This window comes from Diceros bicornis, chromosome 20 (genome assembly GCF_020826845.1).
Source record: "Diceros bicornis minor isolate mBicDic1 chromosome 20, mDicBic1.mat.cur, whole genome shotgun sequence".
Lineage (NCBI taxonomy): Eukaryota > Metazoa > Chordata > Mammalia > Perissodactyla > Rhinocerotidae > Diceros > Diceros bicornis.
This window is the reverse complement of record NC_080759.1, coordinates 34225309-34246251: the sequence shown is the minus strand read 5'-3', so window position 1 is coordinate 34246251 and position 20943 is coordinate 34225309. Positions and strand designations below refer to the sequence as shown.

The following is a 20943-nucleotide window of genomic DNA, read 5'->3' as shown; positions in this document are numbered from 1 at the left end:
GATGGTTTCCCCTACATTTGGATGTGCATTTAATTAAAGTTGTGTGTGTTTGTCTTAGGAACAACCAGACTAAATAAAATCACTGCTGGGACTGCAGTATTTGAAGAAATACCACCCAGACATGTGTGTATAGACCTAATATATACATATATATACATATACATATGTATCCCACATTTCAGAAACCTGATTTTTTTGGCTTTGAAAGCAAGAACTTGTACAAGTATTTTTAGATGACTCTGTGGAGCTTAAATATAAAATAGGGGAGGTAGTCCTTGAACTCTGCAGATCAGTACGCTAAGGGGCTTCTCTGGCTGGTGGCTTGTTAACACCTTGTGTCTCTGTTTTTTCAGAGTCTAAATGTATTAGATATTTCATACCAGCAGTTCAGTCTTGCAAATCAGGTCATACCACCCGGTCAGCTGTCTCCAGTTCTTCTCACATACAGCTGCGAAATTAATTTACCTAAAACCACTATGCTATGTATTTTGTGTGTAATTGCAGCCTCCTTCCCTGCAAAATCACTTTCCAGGCAAAATCGCCGTATACCTTTCCTAAAACCTGTTGATATTTGACAGAGAGATAAACGGAAGGATATAACTGCTCTATAGCGTATCCACTCTGCTTTTGGTCGGATAGATTTTTGAAGGTGATACAACCTCTGTTCATACCTTGCAAATATGCCCAAATGTTTATGTTTCTCCCTGAGTCTAAAATGTTCAAAACTCTATTGTAAGCACGTACAAAAGAAGGAGAAAATATGATTCTTGCTTACAAGATGTATAGCATCTAGCTGAGAAGACAAGACCAACGAAAGTACTGGAGAATAATTAAGTGCTAAGCTGTAAAATACTAACTCTAAAGGGATTAAGATCAGGAAAGATGGTGAAGCACTGGGGTAGCTAAGAAATGCCTCCTGCCTGAGGTGTGATGTGAGGTGGGCCTTGAAGAATGGATCAGGAGGATTTGGGTGGGTACAGGGGAAGAGGACAGTGTAGGTATTGGTAACAGCATGAATAGAGGCCATCCCAAGTTGAAAAGACCAACAGTGACACCATGGCCATTTTTTCTCTCCCTTCAGGGGCTTATCATAGCAGTTCAAGTTCAGGACTCCGCTTGACACTAACTAGATCAGTGGTTAACTTGACCCCCATTAGAATCATCTGGGCAGCTTTGGAAAAAATGCTGGGTGCCACTCTCAGAAATTCTTATTTCATTGATGTGGGGTGCAGTCTGGGCATGGGGTTTGTAAAGCACCACAGGTGATTTGAATGGTCAGTCCAACCTGAGAACCACTGCACTAGACACTCTACAGTGAGGCCCCCGGTTTCCAAGCCCATAGGTTACAGGTGGGCTGAGGAAGGGCCAGGGAACCCAGGTGAAATTTTTTCTAAAATACACATGCGTGCATATATGTATGTATATAATGCTTGTGCATGAAATAAAATTAAAATGAAAGGTAAATTTTGGCTTAAAGTAAGTTATATTAAAGTAATGTGATTCACAAGGTTTTTAAAGGGAAATAGTGTCATATATTAAAGCTGAACAGATCTCATTGCAAAATGGTGCTTTAGAAGGAAGACTTGTAACCACAGAAGTGGTACAGATTGATGAGAATAGATTTGGAAATTAGGAACTACGTTGCTAAAATATTGGTGGAATCACAGGATTTTTCATTTTAAAACTGGTTTCAAAGCTGGATTAGCATGCTGAGAATGAAGGATTTTAGACACTCAAATGGGTCATTGTTGCTCAGGGTTGAAGCAGTTTGGCTCTGCCCCTCCCTCCAGCCCTCCACTGGCTCGACCTACCCCTGCATGCAGAGGTCAGGAGAGCCTGGGAAATGGAGTTTGCTGTGATAAAGAGCAGAGCAGGGGCAGATGGGTGTGGATCTTGGCCCACACAGGCAGTGACCTGCTCTCAGTCCAACCCCTCAACAGAGGGCACCTGGAGCAGGACGTTCTCATGCTGCCAGTGACCAGACAGTTCCAGGGTTGAGGCACATAGGATCACTTAGCACATGCCTGTCCTTTAGAGACACTCCTGCTTCCTCACCGGGTCCCTGAAATTCATGTCTTCCAAAATGCCGCCACCACCACCCACCCCACAGAGTCTTCCGTATCCTTCAAGGCCCCGTTTGCCTTCTCTTTCATGAAGCTTTTATTAATTTCCAAAGTGGGTGGCCTCTCTTCTGGAATTAGTATGAATCACCCGTTCTAGGCTCTAGATACTAGAGTCTGAGGTCTATCATGAATATAAGAAACACATCATTTGCCCTAATGGAGATTTCATAATGCCCCAAGTGCAATTTCCAGACTGCATTTATGAAACTAAACAATCCTGAAGAAATAGAGCTGATGCTCGGCTTAAATGTGATCTTTCCTCTCACTGTCTCCTCCCTCCTGTGCCGGGAGATCTCTGTCCCCAGAAGGAGCACTGTTGATTCTGTTAGCACCTCATGGGCATTTAAAGGACAGTAATCCTATTCTTACAGCCTTTATTTATTTATTTTTTTTATGCCAGTCACCTTTTGTTATATCTATCTGACACAGTTAGCAGGAAAAGCAACCAGTGTTTCCATTTCTCAAACTTTCTGCCACGTCAATTCATAATAGAAGCAGTGATCAGAGTCTCTGTTGGCGCTGCTTTTTGCAATAGCTGAAGCCAGAGGATTTCTTTCTGGGCCAATACGGTTGATCCCCACTGGCAGAGGAGAATTTAGTTTTTCAAGGCTTTTATAACTAGAGGCTATTAGACATTGCTGCCTTCTTTACCCTCAGACTATAATCTGAAATGGGAATCCCAGATCTTTCAATCCTATTGTTAGGGTTGTCCCACTGAAATATTTGGTGTGGGCTAAGCCTCATTTGAGCTCAGTGACCTCATTAGAATTTAGATGTTGCAGCAAATAAGTGCCAGGTTGGAATCATAGACTTTTAAAGCTAAAAAAGGCTTCATATGGACCAGATGAGTAAACTGAACCAGTGAATTTGAGTGACTTTATTTTCCCATACTTGATGATGGCAAAGCTGAGATAGAAACCAAATACTAACTTTTAGTTCATACTACTTTCTACTATGTCGGTGGTCCTAAAAATTAAACGTGCATCAGAATCACCTGGGGGGCTTATTAAAACAGATTGCTGAGTTCCACCCCTAAGTCTGGGCAGGATCCTAAGATCCTGCATTTCTAACAAGTTCCCCGGTGATGGTGATGCTGCTGGTCCAGGGACCACACTTTAAGAACCACTGTACAACACGATTTTGGGAAGCAAAATCAAGCTTATAATAATATAACATAAAGGACACAGCTTCTCTCTTAAGAACTTACATTACAACCTGAGAATAATGGTTATGCCAGTTTATGGGTGTGCCTTGGTTTAAGGAAACTCAAAATAGAAATTTCAGACTTTGGAAGCAAATTCAAAACTAAAGATTTGCCTTACCTTAAAAAAAAAAAAATTACTTCTCTGTGCTAGGACTCTTGCAATAGGCAAGACAAAGTCTCTGCCCTCATGGAACGTACGGTCTAATGGGACAGACAGACAATAACATATGCTTCTTTGATGTACCATCAGGTGCGTTGAAGAAAATGAAGAGGCCAGGGGCCACTTTGAATAAACCTGGGAAAGGAAGGCCTCTCAGAGCAGACATCTTCATTTGAACAAATCCCTGAATGGGATGAGGGACCAAGCCATGCACTTTTCTGGAACTGCTCTACTGGTGAAGGGAACAACAGGGCAACAGTCCCTGAGATGGGAAGGTGTTTGATGTACCAAGTGAATGGAGAGGGCTAGAAAGTGAGGTCAAAGAGGAAGCTAGGACCTCCTCATGTAGAGCCTGATGAGGCACGGGTAGGACTTTGAATTAAATCCTAAATCTAAATACTTAATTTCCCTGCTTTTTTTAAATTTGATTTAATATTTTTTTCTCTCCAGAAAGATGTCTTATAAAAGGAATGCAATAAATATACACGCGGTTTTAGGTGGTTGGGAAATGCTGAAGGTCTCAAGGGATTATGGAAAGCTGGTGTTTATCATGAAGTATTTCTGAGTCTCACTGACCACAGTGACCCCTCTCAGAAATAAAGGGCTTTAAAAAGAAAGAAAGGAGATGGGAGTATATTTCGGAGAAACTGCTCTTCGAGTCAGGGCAGTGAATTCAAGTCCTGAACTTTTAAACATTCCCTAACCTCTCTGAGCCTCAGTGTCTTCATCTGTGAAATGAGGATGTTGGGCCAGTTTATCCTTCTAGAAGCTTCTAAGACTCTAGGAATTCTGGGCATGGCTAGTGCTGGTAGGGGTTTGGTGTGTGGTCATTTCTTTGTGTGAGAGTTGGTGGTTTACTTGATTTGGGCAATGAAAATCGGTTGCAGAGGCAATGAAGGAATTGGAAACTCGGTCGTGGTAGCCAAGCTGTTACATCCTTGACCTCACTCTGCCAGCTCTCTTGGTGTCGAGAGTGGGGATAGTATTGAAGGGGACAAGAAAGAGTTTGGTTTGAGTGAAATTTTCTGTGAATGAATATGCCTAAAAAATTGAAATTTTCTAAAAGTAGCCTTGTGAGTTTGTATTTCCTCCAAATATATGCCTCCGCTGGCAATCAGAAACCAGAAGAATTGTGTTTGTTATTACTCTGAATGATAGAAGGAACTTTCCAGGCCATCACTCCTGGGCTTTTGAATAGCAACAGTTCAAATCCCCTTCGGGTTAAGAGCCTTGAGAAGTTATCCCAGCCTTGTCCCGAGGTATTTATTTCGGAAAGGTTTGCACAACTTGCTGAGTGGTTTTGTAGGAAATGAAACCCCTGTCACAGACTCTGTTTGCTTCAGCACTTATATTACATTCCTGTCCGTTTGAGAGCGCTGGCAGCCCTAATCTGCCCCAGTGAGAAGCCCATGTTTGCATTTTGGCCAAACGCTTCCATTTTTTTAGTTTAAATTTTGTTTTTTAAAGAGCAGCACAGCCAGTAAGTTACATTATATAGCGTTTCACAGTGTGCAGAGTGCTTTAACAAACAGTGCAAATTCTCAGCATGGTGGTGAGGGGCCGACTCTGCAGGCGGAATGCCCAGGTTAGAATCCAGGCTCCAGCACTTATTAGTTCTGGGCCTTTGGGCAATTGACTAAACTTCTGTGCCTCAGTTTCCTCCTCTGTAAAATGGGGATGATAATAGTTACCCCTCCCCTAGGCTTGTTGGGGGCTGTAACAGTTAAACATGACTAGTGCGTTGTGGTTCAATAGATAAGCTGCTATTATTTTTAATGATGTTGTTATTTAATTGCCTTAAACGTCGTTTAGAGGTTTAGAGGGAACTGAAGTTAATTTAAGTACTTCAGTCAGGATGACACAGCAACAAGGCAGCAAACCCAGCCGTGGTACCCTGGCCTCCTAGGTCACACTCTCGACCTCTGCTGGTTCTTCCACTGCGCCTTCAGGCTGCCATCCAGCTGCTGTTTGAGGCTACTGGGGCACAGTGAGTTGACCTTCTCTTGGGAGAAGGTCTCCCCCCTCAGGGAGGGGGAGAGAGAGATGGGGCGTCACAAAACTCTTAAGCACAGAAACCTTGGGAACTTTCCAAGTGACAAAAGCTGAGAAATTCCAAATATCAATAAGCAGCAAAGGGATCAAAGTAGTATTATGTAAATCTTCAGGCCGCTCTGTTTGTGCCTTTTAGTTACATCTCGGTGAAGGGCCCAGCTGAGCTTTTGTGAGCAAAGCTAAACATTCCCTATTATAATGAAACTTAAAACAGCGTAGATTCCTTTTTTGTGGAACAGACCCATAAGATTGTTTTTAAGCCTAAGGGGATTATGTTTTCAAAAGAATGTCGAAACAATGGATGCCTTGGTGAAAGTGATGGTGTGAGGCTCTTAACTTGTCCCCCATTTAGAGCAGTGCTTCTCAGACGTTAATGTGCACGTGATCAGCTGGCAAACTTGTGAAATGCAGCTTTGGATTCTGTAGATGTGGGGTGGGAACTAAGAGCCTGCATTTCTAACAGGCTGCTGGTCCACAGACCACTCTTTGAGTAGCCAAGACGGAGAGTATTGAAGTGCTGTCACTTCAGCTACCTTAGAATCTGGAGAAGCTGCCCTGCTACGCCTAGGCAGTGACCAGTGTCCCAGTCACTGGGCATGGGGTTAGTAGAGTGGATAAAAGGGTTTTATATCCCTCCTTCTTCCACTGAATTCCTGACGTGTCAAATGAAGAGATAAACAAACCAACAAAATCTCTCATAAAATATATTACTCTATAGACTCTTAAATGACATTTCTCGTCTTTAAAAGGAAAGGCCACATTTTTAAATTAGAAGTAAATGCCTAGATAAAGACAAAAGCCAAACGATGTTCCTAATTTGTTTTGCATTCACTCTTTTATATTCCTTTAGGGGGAAATTTCAACTGATAGTTAACTGAAATAACTACCTCAAAGCATTCATTAAGAACAACTTAAGTGTTTCTCCTCTGGAAATTTTAGGTTGTAGTTAAAATTCTCATCTCTTAAATTAAAATTTGTCAGACAAGAACAAGTCTGGGCTGGGAGGTGGAGAAATTGGAACCCTCATACGTTGTTGCTGGGAATGTAAAAATGGTGCAGCAGTTTTAGGAAATAGTTTAGCAGTTCCTCAAAGAGTTCAACCTGGTTTCCATATAGCTCAGCAATTCCACTCCTCGTATATACCCACTGGAATTGAAAACATGTGTCCATACAAACACTTGTACAGGAATGTTTTAGCAGTGTTATTCATAGTCAGAAAGTAGAAACAGCCCAAATGTCTATAACTAATGAATAGATACACAAAATGTGATATATCCATACAATGGAATATTTTTAAGGAAATGATCCATGTTACAACATGGATGAACCTTGAAAACATTCCAAATGAAAGAAGCCAGACACAAAAGACCACCTATTGTATGATTCCGTCTTTATGAAATGTCTAGAATGGGCAAATCCATTGAGACAGAAAGTACATTAGTGATTGCCTGGGGCTGGGGAAATGTGGGAATAGCGAATGACTGCTAATGGGTACAGGGAGTTTTTTAGGTCGATGAAAATGTTCTGGAATTAGTTATGTTGGTTGTACAACTTTGTGAATATACTAAAACAACTGAATCGTACATTTTAAAATGGTAAATTTTATGGTATATGAAGTATATCTCCATCAAAAGATTAACATCTCATGTTGTTTCTTCAGTCTTTGTTTAATTTGTTTGAATAGAATTATATTTCAGCATTATACATTTGTTTTTAATGGATAATCGCAGAGTTTCTCAACCTGGGCGCTGTTAACATTGTGGACTAGATAGAGAATTGTTGCTGTGGGGGCTGTCTCATGCATTGTAGGCTGTTTAGCAACATCTCTGGCCTCTACACGTTAGATGTCAGTAGACTCTGCTCCCCCGTGCCCCCATCAGTGATCAAAAATATCTCCAGATGTTACCAAATGTCCCCTGGGTGGGGCAAAATCACCCCCAGTTAAGAACCACTGGTTTAGTTTTCCTACTAAAAGCCGAGATCCATGAGGGCAGGGACTTTGTTTCATTCACCACATGTTTCTCAGTGCTTGGAACAGTGTCTGGTACATAAACACCCTAGTATCATAGGGAATATATGAGTGAATGAATATATTTAGCTATTGCGATAGCAGCAGTTGTAAAAATATACAATACAAATGTCAAAACTATCCCATACTGGGGTTATTCCAGTGCCCTAGAATTAACATTGTCAAGAATCCTGTCTATGTTTTGCAGGGTGGGGGCAATAATCAATCTACTGTTGGCCTTCTCCCACCTCCCCATAATCTGCACACTCTTTATCCAGAGGTGTGCTCTTCTACCAGCTATCCAGGACACAGGCCTTTAGAGAGCACCCACCATGCTCTTAATTAGTCGTGTGCTGATCCGGGGCACTGTCTGCTCCCTAAGCCTGAGGTAACCCCACAGACACCCCCTTGCCATCTGGACAGGGAGTGGCCCCCAACCTATCAGTCACTTGGACTGCCACCACTAAGGATGCCTACCTTTTCAGTCACTGCATAAGAAAGGAAACCTACTCACTGTCACCTGCAAACCCAGGTTCGGTCACTGCCTAATCATGTTTTTCCACCCAACCAAACTCGACGTTCCACTTGAGTGTCTTACTAAAAGTTGGCTCTGCTCTTGTTCACCATCAGAGGCTTAAATACTAATGACTTGCTGCTGCCAGACCCTGCTTTGGGGATTATCACTTCCATGAAAGATGCCAGAATGTTAGCAGCTCAAGTGTGAGCTTGAGACAAGGCTTGGATCGGTTTTTGTTGTCTGTGACTGTCTACAACTTTGTTCCTGAGTTTCCAGTCAATGGAAATAGACATTGCTTTCTTATTGTCACTCCCTCTCTCCTCTCTCCTGCTCTCCCTCTCTCTTTTCTTTCATTTCTTTATCTCTTCCTTCTTTCCCTCCTCTTTCTTCATTTCTTAAGCAGTGGTGGTTCTGATTTAACTTCTGCTAGCCTGTCTTTTCTGCACATTGAGAAAATGTGCAACATGTCCCCCACTCTGTGCCTTGCCTTGTGTTGGTGAGGCTGTGATAATTGGTGGCAATTTTTTGAGTGTTTACTACATGCTTCACATTTTGCTAAGTGCTTTTGCATATAACTCATTTATTCCTCACAGCCTATTTTACAGATGTGGAAACCAAGATACACACTATTAAGTGGGAAAGTGCAGATTCAAACCCAGTTAGTTTGAGCCCTTAAAGATTACATGTATTATCTCCCCAATATCACACTTCTTGTTGTACTTTCTCATCTCATTACATGTGTATGTCCTTCCTCTAAGCTTTAATAAAGCTGTAATGTTGGAAGTTTTAATTTTTCTTTTTCTTTCTTTCTTTTTTTTTTTTTTTTGTGAGGAAGATCAGCCCTGAGCTAACATCCATGCTAATCTTCCTCTTTTTGCTGAGGCAGACTGGCTCTGAGCTAACATCTATTGCCAATCCTCCTCCTTTTTTTTTTTTTTTTTTTCTTTCTTTTCCCCAAAGCCCCAGTAGATAGTTGTATGTCATAGTTGCACATCCTTCTAGTTGCTGTATGTGGGACGTGGCCTCAGCGTGGCCGGACAAGCGATGTGTCGGTGCGCACCCGGGATCTGAACCCCGGGCCGCCAGTAGCGGAGCGCACGCACTTAACTGCTAAGCCACGGGGCCGGCCCTAATTTTTCAAAATCATAGATATTAGGAATAAGGACCAGATTTCCTGAAGTTAATACCTCAAAATAACTAGGTATTCAAATTAAATACACAAAAGAAATAACAATGTAATTTTCCCACGTTGTCCTTCTGTACAGTGGCATTTACACTACTCCTGGTTAAGAGCTTCTTCTAGGCACAGGGGTTGGGGGGTGAGAGAGAGAGAAGGCAGGGCTCTGTCTCCCAGCAGTATTCTCTCTGAGGAGAATTAATGAAATGACACAGGTCTGTTGTTGGTAGTTGGTTGCTGTTCAAATGTATGATGTCTAGATTGAACATCCAAGTGCTACTGTAATATAAAAGAAGGTGGGTTCTTAGGGAGTTGCTGACAGAGTCATTTTGTAGTCGAATTTGTGCCTCATTTCTTCTGTATTTGCACATCCTTCGTGAAAACAAGACAAAGCTCTGTCAGTACACTGACCATTTTGGTTTTCTTTTATGTGGTAATTGATTTAGCAAACTCAGGTTATAGATACTATGGCCTTAAGGTAGTAAAATGATTGTTTGACTAAAATTCTATGGCAATGATATATTATTAGATAATAGATAGGATATGTTAAGGAGTTAATAAGAATAATCAATAGAGACCAAAATAACTGTGCCTTGATAGTTATTTTTTCTTTTTTTATTTTGGTGAGGAAGATTAGCCCTGAGCTAACATGTATTGCCAATCCTCCTTCTTTTGCTGAGGAAGAGGGGCCCTGGGCTAACGTCCATGCCCATCTTCCTCTACCTTACATGAGACGCCGCCACAGCATGGCGTGATAAGCAGTGTGTAGGTCCGCACCTGGGATCCGAACCTGCAAACCTCAGGCCACTGAAGCGGAGAGTGCAAACTTAACCACTACACCACCAGACTGGCCCCATATTCTTCTTATTTTATATTTTCTCTTTGTAAATCTGGCCTGCAGATTTCTTTTTTTTTTTAAGTTTTTTTTTTTAAGCATGAGTGTGCCCCATGCTCTCTCCTTCTTTTTTTTTTTTTTTGCTGGGAAAGATTTGCCCTGAGTTAACATCTGTTGCCAATCTCCCTTTTTTTTTTTTTTTTCCTCCCCAAAGCCCTCCAGTGCATAGTTGTAGATAGTAGTTGTGAGTCCTTTCTAGGTCTTCTTTGTGAGCCACTGCATAGCATGGCAACTGACAGATGAGTGGTGTGGTTCCGTGACCGGGAACCGAACCCCGGCCACTGAAGTGGGGAGAGCGCTGAACTTTAACCACTAGGCCAACAGGGCTGGCTCCTGCAGATTTTTTTTTTATAGTAGAATGTAGTATACAGTAGTATATAGTATACATAATAGTATATATAGTATCTATATATACAATAATATATAGTATATATATTATATATAGAGAGAGAAAGAGAATATAGACTATATGGTACTGAAGATTTTACTAAACCTTCATTTTTTTCTAATTCATTACTGAAGAACCCTTGTTATTCCACAGGATATGCTCATAGACCTTATAAAGGCTTTCGCAATTGTAGCACACAGTTGTGGCATGTACAACTGTGTGTGCCCAAATGTGTTGTGGATAGGGTATTGGTTATTCTTTCAAGACCAAATCCACAGTTTAAAATCTGAATTTTAGCATTTCTTTATTGCATCATGGGGCATTCTAGACTGAGTGCTAGCTCTTATTTAAGTCAGTTGTTTTTCTTATCCTTGGAGAGGTGTATTCTTGAACCTTTTAAACTGGTTCCTGCTTTGGCCTAAGACTATTATCAGAAAACTCTTTTGAAGTTACTTATTGTATTCTGTACAATTAAAGTGATATGTCACATTCTCCCATCAAAGCATTTTAGCCAAAATGCCCAAGTATCTTAAATAGTCAACTCAATTGCATGTGGAGTTGAAACTTTTTTTTTTAAAGCCTGAATTTGCCCTTTTATTTATTTATTTTATTTTATTTATTTATTTTTTTTGTGTGAGGAAGATCAGCCCTGAGCTAACATCCATGCTAATCCTCCTCTTTTTTTGCTGAGGGAGACCGGCTCTGAGCTAACATCTATTGCCAATCCTCCTCCTTCCCCCCCACCCCCAAAAGCCCCAGTAGACAGTTGTATGTCATAGTTGCACATCCTTCTAGTTGCTGTATGTGGGATGCGGCCTCCGCATGGCCGGAGAAGCGGTGCTTTGGTGCGCGCCCGGGATCCGAACACTGGGCCGCCAGTAGCGGAGCATGCGCACTTAACCGCTAAGCCACAGGGCCAGCCCTAAATTTGCCCCTTTAAATATTTAGTCAGATACTATCCACAGGAACCTAACAGTTTATCCTGTTGGGTGTTGGATGATCACACACAAAATACCCAACACTGGTATAATTCAGCAGGAAACAGGTAGCACCCTCAAATAAGATAACTGATGAGAGTTTAAGAAAGGAACTATTTATAAATTTGTGACTGGATTACACCAGCAACGTTGGGAAAGTAGCCCTGGGATACTAACAGTATGAATATATCAATACTCCTGACTTGAAGTGTCAAGGAGAGAGAGCAGTTATCAAAATCCAGAGAGCTGCAGTGGTAGCTTTGGGAGAGCTGGCCCACAGAGCTATGAACTTCATAGAGGAAGGAAGCCACTGCCAACGCATGTTCTGGGAGGGGGTGGAGGGGATAATGCCCTGAACTCTTTTCTCTCATCCTCTTCTCTCTTGTAAGTGTCTCCCACCGGTCAAACCCAACCAGAAGCCAAAGGACAAGGAAGCCCATTGGATACAGTCCATTAGAGGTCTGCCTCCTGGGCCACAGACCCATGGGATAAAGGTGGAGGGCAGATCTGGAGGGGCAAACAGAGGGTGCATGGCATTAGTGAATATTCCCCGTGAGCAGAGTTACACATCGTGTTTCTTGGCTTTGCTCCCATTTCCCGGAAATGCCTATCAGGGAGAAGGAATGATGATATGTAGTGGAGTTCCTTGTCTGTCTGGAAAAATGAATCAGAAACTTCTGGCTAAAATGATCAACTCTTCCCTTTTCTGCTTATCCTCATGCCCATGTATCTTAGAAAGTAGAGCAGCAGCTTCTATGTGACATCAGAACACAGCAAACACCTGGAAATGAGAGTCTCCTTTGAGAAACACCTGAAACAATGATATATTTAATTGAATCACATCAACTAAGAATGATTTTACTAGCTAAAAATATGATATTAGAATATGCAGTGTAAAAATCACAAGTACAGATATCCTTATATAATTAGCTATTTCTAATTATATTTGTACTTTGTTCATTTTATCTATAAGACCAGTGACTGCTGAAGTTTTAGGTAAGATATATGAGGAGAAAATTATGAATTTTTAAAAGACTATCATCCTGTTTTCTCAGCAGGACACAATATTCTGCAGGTGAATAGTTGGAGAGTTCACAGAATAGAGGAAAAAGTCACATTCTAATCTAAACTCTAAGGAGAGAGGCAGAGCAAAGCAAAATCTCTCTCACGTACACACACACATGCGCGCACACACACACACAGTTGATTAAAGCATATGCAGTGAAACCTTAATTTACTGGATCCCTCAATAAAATGTGTCACAGCCATCAAAGATGGGTCGATTTAGGTTGATATAAGGGATTTCATTTTAAAAAGCAATGTCTAAGAAAGTTTCTTTGTAGAATTGGATATTGATCTCAACTTCCTAACACCTCACTTCTGCTTTATAACCAGTATTGACCTTCCAAATAATGATCCAGAAGCCCTACAATTCCCAAATCATCCATGGAATAGCACATCACATTCATCAGACTACATTTATCAATGTAGAGAAGTGGTGTCATTGTCACATGTGTCTGCAATTTGAACCCCCTGTAAATATAGTACACAATCCATAAGTCATACAAGAAGCCTCAGACTAGAAAAAATATAAATATTACATGGGGAGGGGGGTTCCTAGCTAGAAGGGGCACAGGGAGAGCTTCTGGGGTGCTAGCAGGAGACATGAGGAAGGCTTTGGGGTCTCTGGCCATGTTCTGTTTCTTGATTAGTATGAGAGTAAAATGGGCATATTCCATTTGTGAAAATTTAGCAGGCTGTAGAGTTATGATGTGTGGTTTTCTTTACATATGTCATACTTCAGTCAAAAAAAGTTAGATCTACACATATATGGGGGGTGTGTGTGTACGTGTGTGTATGTACTAATCACTCATCCTAGTACTCTTATACTTAGCAGAGAATGTGGTTACCCTCTTGTCCAGATAGTTCTGATTTCTCTCCTGGTCATAGGAGATAGCAGAGTGAACAGCTTAGAATCAAACACATAGACATTAAGAAAAGAAGATAAATATTAATGAATATTAGGGTTTAATAATCTGGGACATTTAGATTAATGGCCTAGAAAGTAGAGTTTGATAATTGAGGCTCTTAGTGGTGATTTCATGTCCTCAAGAGCAATTAAATTATATAACTAAGGCTGGCGAAATTTTAGAAACCTTCCACCAAGATCGGTGAAAGTAAACGATTCGCTGTGTAAAAGTGAACTTATTGTAAAATTAAGTTACCCCAACAGTGCTGAAAACACAGGTATTATTGTACTGCCTTTTAGGGAGGTTCTTTTGGTTAAGCTGTACTTAATCAGGAATTCCATTTAAACAAGTCACCACATTCCCAAGTCATTCCATATGATCGAAGTTTCACTGTAAGCAAAATCACCTACAAAGTGGATTTTGACTGTAAAGAAACATTACACATAAATTGCTCGCAAATGCAGAAATAGTTAGTGTGATCAGAGCCAGGTAAGCTAAACTAATAGAAGGTTACAGCTGGAGGAAACATCAGATATCATCCAATTCAATCCCCACGCTTTACAGTGGAGGAAATTTAGGATCAGAGAGGTTAAACTGACTTCCCAAAGATACATAACTAACATATGGCTAATTTGCAACCAGAACTGAAGTATCCCCATTTGCTGATCTGTCCACCTTCACTCAGCCTAGTTCTCCAGAGCAGAAGTGTAGAGTCAAGCTGACTTGGGTTTGGATTGGTTTCATTCTTGGATTTGCTAGTTGGGTGTGACCCTGGGCCCCAGTGACAGGTCCTGTCCTATGAAAAAAATATTGCCTGGGTATTAATTCAGAGGTACAGACACTAAGGTGCTGCACGGCACGCATCCTGAGAAGGTAACTCCCTAAACAGAACTGAGGCAGGAGGAGAACTGGAAGGTTCATTAACCTCTCTCTATAGGAAGGAGACTGAGAAGAGGGAAGGCCTCCACAGTGGGGACCTTCCTGAGGGTTTTGGCCTTCTCAGCCTCTGGGCCTGAATGCCCAGTGGAATTGTGCTTCATTCTGCCTGTAGGAGTGCCCTTCACCCTTGCGACCTGCAGGGATGATTGGTGTGGTATTTGGATGTTAGATTTGCCTTCTTTTAATGGCAAGTCTAAACATGCTGAGCATGGTTTGTACTCCCAAGTGTCATTGAGTTCTGGAGCCTAATTGTGGGTTTTGTTTAATGCTGTTTGCACCTGACTGAGTAGACACCTGCCATCTATGGTGCTAGTAATAGGACTCACCTCAAAAGGCTGTTATGAGAATGAAGAGAGATAATATATAAAAGTGAGTAGTAAAATGCTTGGCACACATTAGCCACTTAACGAAAGTTGCATACAACTATTGTTATTCAGCTACAGCACAACAATGGATTTGACATTGATGTTGTCCAAGACCCTTGACCATTATTTGACTTAGACAAGTTTCTCTTTACAGAGTATATTACTTAAAAATAATGGCTTTGTGAAAGCACTAGACAACAGAAAAAGTTGATGAAGTACTTATAATTTAGGAATTGAATCTAGTAGGGACTCTGACTATTGTTTCTTAAGGAGACAAATAATGTAGTTGAATCTTACTTTTTTCAAGCCTGCTGTTTAGGTTGGAAGACCTAAGATCTAGCTCCTGCTCTGTTACTTAATGAAAAGTGTCAATGAACAGATTATCAGACTGCTTTGAGCCTCAGTTTCCTCATCTTTAAAATGAGGTTGATAATAACACCTACTCGCTGGGTGGCTGTAGAGCTCAAGTGAGACAAAGTCAGCGTACATGAAGAGGCAAAAAGAGATGTCAGAGATGAACTCTAAAGAGGAAATCTTAAGGAGTTTGTGTTATCTCTTTTCCAGTTTTCATCTTGCTGCTACAAAAGGACACGTGGAATGCCTCAGGGTCATGGTTACACATGGCGTGGATGTGACAGCCCAAGATACTGCCGGTATGTGGTCTTCATTTCTTAAGTCAACAGGCCAGCACAGGAGTAGGTGTCACAAAGGTGATGCATATTCATTGTGGAAAATTTACGATCTACAGATAAGCCAAAAGAAGAGCATAGCATCACCTCCAATGACTAGGCTCTGACATGGTTTCATCATTTGTGCCTTTAGAAGTATGTTTTCATCTTACATGTGGTTAGTCAGCTGGTGACTATACATTTCTTATTCCCCTTTTTTAAAATACTATTTTCTGAGATTGTGTGTATGGACCAGGCAGTATTCCCTGATTTTTGTTTTTATGAATTGTATGAGTGGCATGAGGTGGTAAATGGAGTGAGTTGTTTAGGAGCTCACTTTGTCAGCTAGCTGAAATGAGCTCTGTAGACAGAAGCCATGATCCTCATCTGGACCAGTTGCCATGGTTCTCACCCCTTACAGTGTTTCAGTGTATCCAAATTACCTGGGAACTGGAAGGGAGGAAGAAGGGAAAGGAAAAGGGAGAAAGAAGGGGAAAAAAGAATAAACAGTCCACACACACACATACACATATATGTACTCAGTCTCTATGCTCTGAGATTCAGATTCCATTGTGTGGAGGTTGCCAGTCAACTAGTGTTTTTATAAAGCTTCCCAGGTGGTTCTTTTTTCTTTTTTCTTTTTTTCGTGAGGAAGATTAGCTCTGAGCTAATGCCCGTCGCCGATCCTCCTCTTTTTGCTGAGGAAGACTGGCCCTGGGCTAACATCCGTGCCCATCTTCCTCCACTTTATATGGGACGCCGCCACAACATGACTTGACAAGCGGTGCGTTGGTGCGCACCCGGGATTTGAACCCGTCAACCCCAGGCCGCCACAGCAGAGCGCGAACCACTGTGCCACCAGGTGGCCCTCCCAGGTGGTTCTTATGTAAAGCCAGTCTTGACAAATGATGAACAAGGCAAATGGAGAGAAAAGGTAGTGTAATTTCATCTTTTATGAGCATTGTTCTATGGGAAGAAGCCCCTAGGATCTCCAGCCTCGGATTCTCCTCCTGCCAGCCACACCAAAGGACCAAAGCAACTACTGATGGCTTTTCATTTCTCTAGTGCACCTGAAAATCTTTGCCTTGGAACAGGCTTTTGTTAGTTTTTACTAGAATATGAAATCAGTCTAACTCTGTGGTCTTTATCTAGGCTTTTCATTAATCCATAACGGTCCCTTTCCCTCCCCCCTAAAACACTGGCCTCCTCAGAGTAGTTATTTTGGGGCATGGCGGCACGGTGGGGGGCGGGGCGTCAATCACTTATTGCAAGAATGCTGTTCTTACTCAAAATATCATTGGAAAACTTGTGCTTCAGAGTTGTTTTCAAAAAGTCTGTAGCACCTTTTTTTTTTTTTTAATTTAAATATTCTCAGTGGTTGGGAATCGTTCTTCTTTGAGAATATTTGTTTTTTTAGGAAAGGCCAAGAGTTACTTGAAGTCAAGTCAGGTAAATGAGGCGTCAAACTGGTAGAACCATTTTTGGTTAAAAATAAAGAATGATTAAAGTAACAGAAATATTTTCTTGAGCAGTGCCACAGAGAGCTCCAAAAATATTTTGAGAAATGGCAATACCAGTAGAAGAATGAATGGTTTCCCTTAGTGACTACCTTGAGAGAAATATTAATTTATGTTGCACTAAAGTCATTTTTAATCCCAAGACCCAGTTATTTTGTTTGTTTTTAAAGTTTATTGTTACTGCTTTTAAAGTCATGCCACATACACATAGAGCAGTATAGTTGGCTATAGTACCCTTGATGAGATGTGTGTCCTCTTAAGTGGACAGAATTTCCTCTCTAAGAAAATCATAATCTAAAGAATTAGCTTAGAGTGAATAAATTGAAGTCATATAGTTTTGTTTCACTGCACTTGATGTTAAGAAACAGATCTTAGACAGGAGTCTAGTTATTTCCATCATAACCAAGCATCTTCTCTCCCCTATCATTTTACTGTAGGGAAAAATATGTTTCTCTAATACATGCTCATTGTAGAAAATTTGGGAAATACGGAAAACTATAAAGAAGATAACCAATGCTTTTACTCCTACCAAGAAAAAAAAATTTTACTATTTTGCTATATTTCCTTCTAGATTTTCCCTGGCACATTTTTTCATAGGTGAAATTGCATTATATAATAAATTCTACATCCTGCCTGTTTGAAAAAAAAAAAAATATTCCCCCAGTATCATCTCCCACACTAAAAGCTCTTAAGCAGTGTAGTTTTTGTGGCCATATAACACCATGTGGGTAGAGTTTGTGTTTACTACTGGAGCCCTAATTCAGTTTTGAAGAGCCTGCTGAAGTGTAGAGCAATGGGACCTGGACATCCCAGCACAGTGCCCAGTTCCTTGCCAGCTGAGATGCCACGGCCCTCCATGAAGCAACATTGGAGGGGACACTACACACCCATCCTGGATGCTTCTCTGGGCCGGTCAGTGGGAACTGCCACAGTCCATTTTTTTCAACTCTGATTGAAATTGGTGGAATCCACAGAATTTTATGGCCCCAGAACATTGTGCAGACATTCCATGAGTCGAAAATATCTCAGAGCTGCCAGTCACTTCCCTCTCACCTAACATTTTTAGCAATGAGGTCAATGCTTCGGTCTTTGGGCTTTTTGTTTTACTTTGGTCTGAATGAGGCACAGATTTCTCTTGATTTCTTGAAAACATGCAAAGAAAACACAGGAACAAGAGAAGGAAAAAGCTGCATGGAGATGTCTGTTGTGTTATCTGGAACAACACTTCTCAAACTTTTTTCTGTCACAACAAACAAGATAAATGTGATGGCTTTTATTGCCCTTGCCTGTGTCCTTCCTGTTGGCTATATCACCCACCCCTTATCTCTCCGTCTCAAGAAAGCATATCAGAATCCGGAGGAAGGACAAGGACATTAGTCACCATGCCTTGGTAGTCATCATTAGTCCAGAACACTTTTTATGGTGGTTAAGGGATAAATTAAATGGCTCAGCTCTTTCAGGTGGTGTCTCTTCAATAAACCTACCTTAAGAATTACCACATTATTACGGAGATACAGTCATCTTCAATCCCAACACCCTCTGAGAACTGGTCCAAAAATCTGTTACCATAAATCATACTGCCCTGTAGGGTATCTGAAAAAACTTGCTTTCAAAATGTATTACACTGACACTTTTCATTCCTTTTATCCACAAAGTACAGGATAGTCGAACTGGTACAATTTCCTACCTTTTAAACTGGTGACGGGCTTTAAGTTATAGAAGCAAGGCATTTTTAGCATCTATTTTTAGCAATTATCCTTCCACCTGAAATGCTTGGAAGTCTGACCAGAGAATTTTTATGGATGCTTTACAATCTTATGAGCAAAGCACTGTCAGAGAGAAGGCCTCGGGTATAGTTACAATACACCATCAACAATCATATCATTTTAGCTGGCCTTCGAGGCGTAGATGAGATGACAGTGTGGGCACATTAGCAGTACCCAGCACACAGTGAGTGCTCACTGCATTTGGTTCCTATATTATCATGATTATTGCTACTTTACCCAGATCACCATTATGCTCTTTTACACGAGGCTTTTGAAAAGTTTTCACGTCTTTCAAGGAAAAAAAAAAAGATTTGACAATCACCAAGCCAACTGCTCTCATTGTACAAATGAGAAAAAGAAAACTCAAAGACTAGCAGAAGCTTGTGACTTATGTTTTTGGTTTTGGGATTTTTTTTTCCCTCCGTTTCATGATTGCCTGTTCACCAAACAGCGCCACAGGCACTTAGCAATCAGCTGGGAAAGTTGGCTCCTAGGCTCACCACGCGATCTCTGAACTGCACCTACATATTTGTCCAGCCCCTTTCATTACTTTGTCTGCTCTTGTTCTTCACTGATGTAAGAATTGGCATTTGTCTATTTCCTAAGAAAACACTTCTCCTGGATAAATAGTAACGTTGACTCCTTGGATGACTGCATTTAGCACCCTGGAGTTGTGAGATAGGATTAAACAGAAGCATTAACAGAAGATTATTTGTTATCAACGCTTCTCTGAAGCATTAGCTTTCAGACTGCCTGTATTAGCGAGTGTATACATTTGACGCAATGTGACAAGATGGCTTAACCAAGATAGATTTTTCTCTCTCTCAGTTCAAAGTCCCAAACTGGTATGGGAGCTCGGCTCCACATCATGAGGGACCTGGAATCTTCCTGTTGCCCCACCATCCAGGATGTTACGATGGTCCTGATGGCCCGGGATGGCTCCCCCTGGGTCTGCATCCCAGGAAGGGCGAGCATAGCCCACAAGGGGCACACAGTCAGATCTCATTGGACAGATCTCATGTGGCCACACTGGGCTTTATTGGAAGCTGGGAAATTCTGGGCAGCAATTTGTCCAGTTAAAAATAGAGAAGGTTTTGCTTTAGAAAGATGTAGAAACAGAGATTGGAGGATGATGTGCAGTTTCTGTTACACTTCCATATCTTAAATTTTCTCTAGGCCCTTTGCACATTTGACTTTCATAATAAAACTTTTTTCCTTTTCATAGAAGAGAGACTTAGGAGAGTGGGAGGTGAGGTATGGAAATATCATAAAGCACAGAGTCCTCAGAATGGGGAAACTTGAGAACGCTTACTCTTCTCTAGGGTCTTCGGGTGCTGGTTAGCTTTTGTTTTGATTTCTGGGTGGCCTTCCATTCTATTATGCCCATAATCCCACTCAAATCTGCTACCATGTGAAGACAAAAAGGTGATATTCATCTTAAAACTCAGGTACTTTAGAGAATGGGTCATTTAAAATGTAACTGCAAATTATAGCCCATAAGTGTATTTCATATTTTAATTTCGAATAAAGGAAAGCCAAAAACAATTGTATGATTTGTAGTTCTTTACTTGCTGTTAACTCATATGTATGGGAGGTCAGAGGGCCAACCATATACAATGATCAGCATAACTTGTCCATGAAAATGTTTCAAATGATACACGTACACATGTAAAAAAATCTTTTGATTCTATATAAAACACTATGCAAGTCTGTATTGGGGAGACTAAGATAATTTCATAACTGTTTAATAGTAAGAATGATTATTATAAATAAATCTTTTATATTCTGATCTTCTCTCTCCTAGAAATATAACAAGATGAATGGACTTATGCTTCAGGGATAAAAATTTGATGTAAAGTTGAGTATTTCTGGGCTAGCCCCAGTGGCCTAGTGGTTAAGTTTGGCACACTCTGCTTTGGTGGCCCAGGTTCAGTTCCCGGGGGCAGACCTACACCACTAGTCTGTCAGTGGCCATGGTGTGGCGGCAGCTTACATACAAAAGAGGAAGATTGGCAGTAGATATTAGCTCAGAGCAAGTCTTCCTCAGCCAAAAAAAAAAAAAAAAGGAGGATTTCTAAGAATAATGTTGTTTAAATATATTTAAAATTGTAAATAAGAGCCAAATAAATTAATACTTCTATTGTTTAAATATATTCAGCATTCTGAAACTCTGGTTTTTACGAAAATATTTTAAACCTTCTTCTCTAATTGAGTATC

The 20943-nt window shown here is 40.9% G+C and overlaps 1 protein-coding gene across 5 annotated transcripts in view; it reads left to right on the top strand.

Moving 5' to 3' along the window:
* RAI14 (retinoic acid induced 14) overlaps window positions 1-20943 on the top strand; it is a 143455-nt gene that overhangs the window by 94914 nt on the left and 27598 nt on the right. For all 5 annotated transcript variants that reach the window (XM_058564264.1, XM_058564267.1, XM_058564266.1 and 2 more), the window contains exon 4: window positions 15340-15428. In XM_058564264.1, the coding sequence (XP_058420247.1) occupies window positions 15340-15428 (89 nt within the window). The remainder of the gene's footprint in view (window positions 1-15339; window positions 15429-20943) is intronic.